General features: G+C 41.1%; 1 protein-coding gene across 1 annotated transcript; it reads right to left on the bottom strand.

Moving 5' to 3' along the window:
• Window positions 1–1,018: 1,018 nt before the first annotated feature.
• LOC134577519 (somatostatin-2-like) lies at window positions 1,019–3,330 on the bottom strand. Its single transcript, XM_063436288.1, has 2 exons — window positions 3,182–3,330; window positions 1,019–1,402 (listed from the first exon to the last, which is right to left on the bottom strand). Exons 1-2 carry the CDS (start codon window positions 3,290–3,292, stop codon window positions 1,178–1,180), a joined length of 336 nt encoding a protein of 111 aa, XP_063292358.1. The 5' UTR covers window positions 3,293–3,330; the 3' UTR covers window positions 1,019–1,177.
• Window positions 3,331–7,385: the final 4,055 nt, after the last annotated feature.

The following is a 7,385-nucleotide window of genomic DNA, read 5'->3' as shown; positions in this document are numbered from 1 at the left end:
GGCGCCCTAAGGCGGCCGCCTGTGCCGCCTTATGGACGCGCCGGCCCTGGACCCGGTAAGTTCTGCGCAGTTAGGAAGGTCTGCCTATAATTACTAAAATTTGAGTCTGGTTATGTCCCTGCCCTCGTAATGAGCGAAATGTCAGGCAGAAATAGCTTATCCCTCAGTATTAGTGTTCTAATGAAATGAGTAATAGTGGGGGATAGTGCTCAAGGTCGGCATTGAGAACCCAGTATGGAAAACATGCCCCCCGGCATTGAGAACCCAGTATGGAAAACATGTCTACATATAGCACTTGTCTAATCAGGGCAAGTTTTTGTGCAAGAGAAATGGAAGAAGAAGCAATATATAAATAAATAAATATATATATTATATGAACACATTTCACGTTTATCCCTATTTAGTAGGTAATGAGGTATGTTGGGATCAGCCGCGCCCGGCGGTGGCCGGTTATTGGGAACATTAGCATTAACCTAAAGATCTTGTCAATAACGTTGGCCAAAATGGGGCTGGTTGAGTAACACAAAGGTGACTCTAGGTGAGCTATTAAATCATTAGAGCCTATTACACCCAGAATGAAATTAAATTGTGATGTAGGTTAACAGTATCAATCTGCACTATAGGTTGTACTTTTACCTTTTAAATACATATTCACTTTGGACGAAGAGTTGTGATGGGTCTTGATGTTGGCAGGTGAGCTTAGAGTGGGACTAAAAACCTAGGTGGTTTAAGCATATTTAGGAATTTGGGATGGTGCACAGGTAAACTTTATTTTGTTTGCACATCCATGAAGCTGTCTAAGGGTAATGAGAGTCTGAGTGATTTGTAGATCACATTACTGTGGATCTTTTTTGCATTATAATACGGGTATTTATTGGCAATTTTTATTTCGATGGATACGTCTATTTTATTACAGGTGACGGTTTTCCTTCCAAACCTCTCTTTGCTTTTTTTTTTTTTTAAAACAACCAACACATTTAATGAGAAATGTATCCAGACATTGTGCTGCATGGTGATTTAAACTGTTTAATATGAAGTGCAAGTTTAACAATTAATCAGACAACCAGGAGTCAATGATAATGTCACATGATTTACAGTTCCGTTGAGATTTAATTATTTAAAAAGTGGATGAGAAAGATTAAACTAAAAACTCCCCCCACCCCTCTCCCTTTTTTTACTAGCACACAGTAAAGGTTTTCCAGAAGAAGTTTTTGCAAGGCGCTTTGCGATCATGTTCACGGGGCAAAATATGAGGGAATTTTGCAGAAGATGAACGTGGAATTACATTATTGTCCACGACATCCGAGGCTCCTCGATCCATTTCTAACGAATTGCTTTCTACAGTATCAGCCCATCCGGAGAGTAACTTCAAGAGAAGGTCTTCCTGCATTGCACTAAGCTCCTAGGGAAAGAGTATACACAAACACAGGGTTATCCACTAAAGTGTCAATTGTTAGGGATTCAAAATTGATTTTACATTTTAGGACAACATTGACCAATTGGAAAAATTATTCAGATAACTTTATGCTCAGTTTTTACACCGTGTAAAATCACTATGAATTCCTAACCATTCACAGATAGTGTAAAACCCTGAATAACATTAAATTTGGTTCTATATTTGTTTAGAGAGGAACATGGGTAATTCACCCAGTAAAAAGGCTTAGTGTATACCGGTCTGTCAAACAGCAAATAGATTTACTATAAAACCTGTGAATTATGGTTATTGAGAGCATCTGTGCTGGATATAATGTCGCCCAAGTCTTCCCACTTTTTTATGGAAATAAGCTTAATTCCCCATGATTCCTTGTTCTGTCTCCAGTAGCTAAAAATAGAGGTGGTTTCGGGAGATTAATCCTAAAAGTAGATTTTTCTTGATTTTCCCAAAGTGATATCTTGAGAAATAATAAAGGTTACGATGCCTATTCTCCCTCTCTAAGTGCCTTGTCAGTAATAAAATGTGATGTCAGAGTATGGTTTTCATTCAAAAAAGACCATATATTAAAAATCTTTAAAAAACAATCAATGAATCATTATGTGCTTATCTTAACCCCTTAAGGACCAAACTTCTGTAATAAAAGGGAATTATGACGTGTCACACACGGCATGTGTCCTTAAGGGGTTAAATGGGACCATTTACCCTTCAAAAAGTTGGTGATAAACTTTGACGTTTGGTTGGAAATCACATTAATGCTTTGGAGAAAATCTCTATTGTACTTTATTGTATAAATTAAAAGATTTCTTAATACATTTCTTGCACACTGCAACCAAGAGAACAGGAAAATACGGCAAAGACGTTGGTTTTAGAACCTGCTAATGATTTTCTCTCTTGGCTTAAGAGAGAGTGGTATAATTAGGGATCTTCTCTGACTAATTCAGCGACTTCCTGCAGATTCTCTGACACAGTTCATGTCCCCATATTTATTGAAAATCCTAAATTCTTACCTGTCTTAAAGTATAATCTCATAAAGCTATCGATAAAGGTTTTTGTAATCCTGAAGATAAAATGGTACATTTAAGAAAAAATTGCATTTTAAACACGCACCCATTCCTCTCCCTAAACATACATAACAACGGGGTCAGAGAACAGGAAAAAACATGCAACAGTCTATTCCAAATTACAAAATAACTTCGACAAAACATTCCATCTGCCTAATTTCTCCCCACGACTCACAGTTTAGCAAATAAAGGCCAAGATCATTTTGGTAATTATCTTAATAAACAGTCAAACTGACAACATCGTTGACTTGGGGCATCTTTCCCATTGGCCCAAAATGTGAAATTCATTTTGAATTCACAACAATTCATACTTTAGTGAATGACTAACTTATCCAACTAATTAAACAGGTCTCTTCCAAACCCATTCAGATCATCCTGGGGATTGCAAGGAGTGATGATATCACATATAAATCAGATCGAATCACCGAGTGCAATGATGGATAACCTGGAGTACCAGATGTTGATGAACTGCTCTTCCCAAGATGCTAAGCCAACCTTAGGCTGCCTATGCATCATGGGAAATGTCACTGATCTAATCAAAGCACCCATTAGACCTGGGACTCCAGCCCTTGCTGAATGACAAAGCCCATGCATCTCATCCAGCCTAAAGTCTGGCTGAAGGTCTTAGGATTTGTAGAGTATCCTGTATCAGACAGTAATTCATCGCTTCGTGTTCTTCACTCACCTGGTTGTGATCGACTCTCATCACTCTCAGTCTGTCTTCGTCTGGCTGGGATGTGGCTCGGACACTCCAGATAAGTAGCATCAGGATGGGTCCCACAGCTCTGAGCAGCATCCTGACGTGCTGACAGTGTACCGAGGGGACAAGGAAGATTCAAGATGCTGAAATGAGCTCTGCATGAAGGGAATATTACTTATATAGCTCCCCCCCAGCCCCAAAGGTGACGTAAAGCGCCCAGCTGCAGAGGATGAAACCCAGCCAGTGTGTGCGTGTCTCAGTATCTGCCGGGATACAGGATAAGTGGGGATATGTGATATGGGCATCAGCACGCTCAGTTTGTTTATAGCAGAACTCAACTGGCACTTTCCAGGATTTTTTACGTATCCCTTTTTATTAAACAAACAAACAAACACATATAAATATATATGTGAGAAATGTGAAAGAAAAAAAACACATGAAATGTAGAAATCCACGCAGCTGTGTTTAGCTCCATCGTGGAACGGAATTATTTTATTTTGGCTACACGTCAGATAAAGCATTGTAATTGCATATTACCCTTGTCACCCGTCAGTCAGAGAGAGGAGGAGACATAGATACAATGGTGGAGATTTATCTTCCCGTCACCAACACTTTTCCGCCTAATTTTTAGAAATGTTTTGCGTAACTTATTAAATCTGTTGGATATTTTCATCTGTTTCTTATTTTGCAAACATGTTTGTTTTGATTCATTTATGCACATTTTTCGCACAATGGGAGACATTTATCAAAGTATTCTGAAAAGTGGCAATTCAATTCTGTCATTAATTGTATTTATTAAAGAGACCTAGAAAGTGACGGCTTTCTTCATAGTAAATTCAGGCGGAAATTTGAATGAATCTGTTGTGTCTGAAAAAATTAGACCATATTCAAAAGTGAGCTGCATCCTTCGCGAGCCCCCCCAGTGGCTACTATAACAACGTGGTTTATGATGGTAAAACGTCTTCATGGACCGGATTGTAATGATATTGATCCATTATTATTTATATAGCGCCAGCAAAATCCATAGTGCTGTACAATAGGTATATAGAGGTGAGCAATGTGCACCTTTCACATTAAGATACTAAAGTACTAAAACCAAATAATAGGGGAGGATGCAATAACCCCTTCATTACCATATTATTTACTGTAAAACAAAACTAAATATTGAATATTAAATTGACACATAGGATCAGGGCCAGATTAAGAGCCCAATGGGCCTGGTGCTGACAATTATAATGGGCCTAATTACAGAATCTTACCAAAACCACTTGTGGTTCTTGATTGAGTGTCTGTAGATTCATTCTGAGATGCAGCTTAAGGCAAGTTTCTCCAATGTAGCAAGCTTTGTCACACACTGTATCATGTACACCACATTCGCCAATGTGCACGAATATGATCCCTTAATGTTGTATGATTTGTTATTGCCACATATATGTTGACACAGTTTGCACAGTGATTTGTTGCATCGTACAGTGCCATCCTGTGTGAGCGTCGCACAGCGCCATCCTTTGTGAGCTCCTGTTCTGTGGTCAATTTGCTGCGGACCAATCTCTGTCTCAAGTTAGGGCTCAAGAAATATTTGAGTGTGGGGTCCTCTGAGATTAACTGCTGTAGATCTTTAATAATTTTATGCACTCCTTCTAGAGTTGCGTTTTAGGTGACAACCTGAGGAATTATGGTTCTGTTTTCCTTTTCTTTGAATTTGAAGAGACTTTCCCATAGTGGAGAGGAAAACTCTTGAAAGCTTGTGTGTATATAACACAAAAAACACTTGCCCAATATGGTGCAGGTCCCCCTAATGCTGCGTCGAGGCACAGACTTCACAAGACCTCTGAACGTGTCCTGTGGTATCTGGCATCAAGACATTAGCATCAGATTCTTTAAGTCCTACAAGTTGAGAGGTGGGGCCTCCATTGGTCGGATTTGCTGTTCCAGCACATCCAAAAGATGCTCAATTGGATTGAGATCTGGAAAATGTGGAGGCCAGGCAACACCTTGAACTCTTTGTCACAATCTTAAAATCATTCCAGAATAATTTCTGCTATGTAGGTGGTACATGGGAAAGTAACATGCATATAAATGACAGGACCTAAGGCTTCCCAGCAGAACATTGCCCAAAGCATTACACTACCTCCACCGGCCTGCCTTCTTCCCATAATGCATCCTGCTGCCATCTCTTCTACAAGTAAATGACACCCATCCACCTGATCTCAATGAAATTGTGTTTCATCAGACCAGACAACCTTCATCCATTGTTCCACGGTCCAATTCGGACACTCACATGCCCATTGAAGGTGCTTTCAACAGTGTACAGGGGCCAGCATGGGCTCTCTGACCTGTCTGCAGCTAGGTAACCCCATACGCAGCAAAATGCAATGCACTGTGTGTTCTGATATCTTTCTTCCAAGGCCAACATTGATTTTCAGCAATTTGAGTTACAGTAGCTTGTGTGTGTGATTGGACTAGACTGTCTAGCCTTCACTCACCACTTGCACCAACGAGACTTGTGCAGCCATGACCCGGACAGCAGTTCACTGGTTGTCATTCCTTGCACCACTTTTGGTAGGCATTAGCTACTGCATATCAGGAACACCCCACAAAACTTTCCATTTGAAGATGCTCTGACCTAGTCGTGCAGCCATCGCTATTTGGCCCTCGTCAAAGTCACTCAGATCTTTTCTCTTTACCATTTTTCCTACTTCCAACACAGGAAACTCAAGTACACACTTGCGGCCATTGTAACGATATAATCAGTTTCACGTCACTTGTCAGTGGTTCTAAAATGGTCATTGATGTGTGTGTGTGTGTGTGTATATATTTATGTGTGTGTGTGTTTGGCAATGAATCACCCGGTTTCTGTTTGGCAGTTTTTTTTTAGGGGGTAGTTGGTAAATAGTGACCATAGTATGGTATCATTTGAGATTAAACAATAAATATATATGGGCTGTGCAAAAAACACTTACCGTATATACTCGAGTATAAGACGAGTTTTTTGGCACATTTTTGTGCTCAAAAAGCCCCCTCGTGGGGGCCTGACGGTGATGGCGGCTGGACGCATTATCAGAGAGCTCCGGGCAAATTCTTGGACTTAAGCGACTTACCCGTACTACCGGAGCTCTCTCCGAACCAGAAAGCAAGGTTTTGAACGCCTGGAGTAAGGCGACCGGCTCTGCACAATCGGTGGCAGCCGTCCAGCATCGAACCCTTCACGGGTCGGAGTAAGGCCTAGCAAGCAGCGCGGAGGGGAGAGGCGGCCGCTCTCTCAACCAAGCTCAGGCAGACCTCTGTACAACCCTTGATGGCACCCTGCAACCCCCCCCTTTGGACCGGCGGGGGAGATCCCGGTCCCCACCCTGGAGGCTCACTCCCTCCACCAGGACTAAGCGACCCGGCCTCAACCAGTATTGTCACCCCACGTGGCATAACCAACATGGCGGGCATAATGCCCCCATTTTGAGCATATATAACACGTGCCCCGCTCCAATGGCACAGCAGATTTAAAGCTGTAGCATGTTAACTCACCTATCAGTCTATGTACACCTGCTGGCTATTAACAGAATCTTTTCACTCTATGTTCTCCCTGAGGGGTCAAACTTTTCCACCTCACATGAGATACAAATGTGCTAGCTAAATGGTGTCTTTAGCATTTTCACTGTTTTTACTGCTCTATAGGTACTTAGCCATGTTACTGCTGACCTGGTCAACAGGTGAGACAGGACGGCTTGCAGGATACATCCACACTTGAATTGACGCATTAAAGTTACACTACTTAAGCTTGTTAACTAAAAACACATTTCTGATTCATCTCACAGCAAATTAGGAATATTCACACCTGTGCATTGGTCTGTGGGTCTCGGTGCAATCTTTTAAATCTACGTACAATTCAACGCACACCACTTAGAACAAGCATAGTTGTTTAGAGACACATGCATCCAACTTGCAAAGTGTTGTGAATAGCTGGTTTAATATGCTATGTATGTGTGGTGAAAAACACGGCAAGCAAATTCTATCTCACTGTTGTCTATCATAAGTTAAAAACCTGTTGATTTTACGTGACGCCTCAAGCTAGTTAGACTAATCTTGTTTTATTTTTATTCTTATGTTTAACCTCTGCATGTCAGCGATATCAAGATGCCTGCCGTAAGCAAGCTCGAGCACAAACAAATAGATATTGTTTAGACATGTCTGC

Source organism: Pelobates fuscus, chromosome 11 (assembly GCF_036172605.1).
Source record: "Pelobates fuscus isolate aPelFus1 chromosome 11, aPelFus1.pri, whole genome shotgun sequence".
Taxonomy (NCBI): Eukaryota; Metazoa; Chordata; class Amphibia; order Anura; family Pelobatidae; genus Pelobates; species Pelobates fuscus.
Note: the sequence above shows the minus strand (reverse complement) of the source record. Positions and strands in the feature narration are given on the sequence as shown.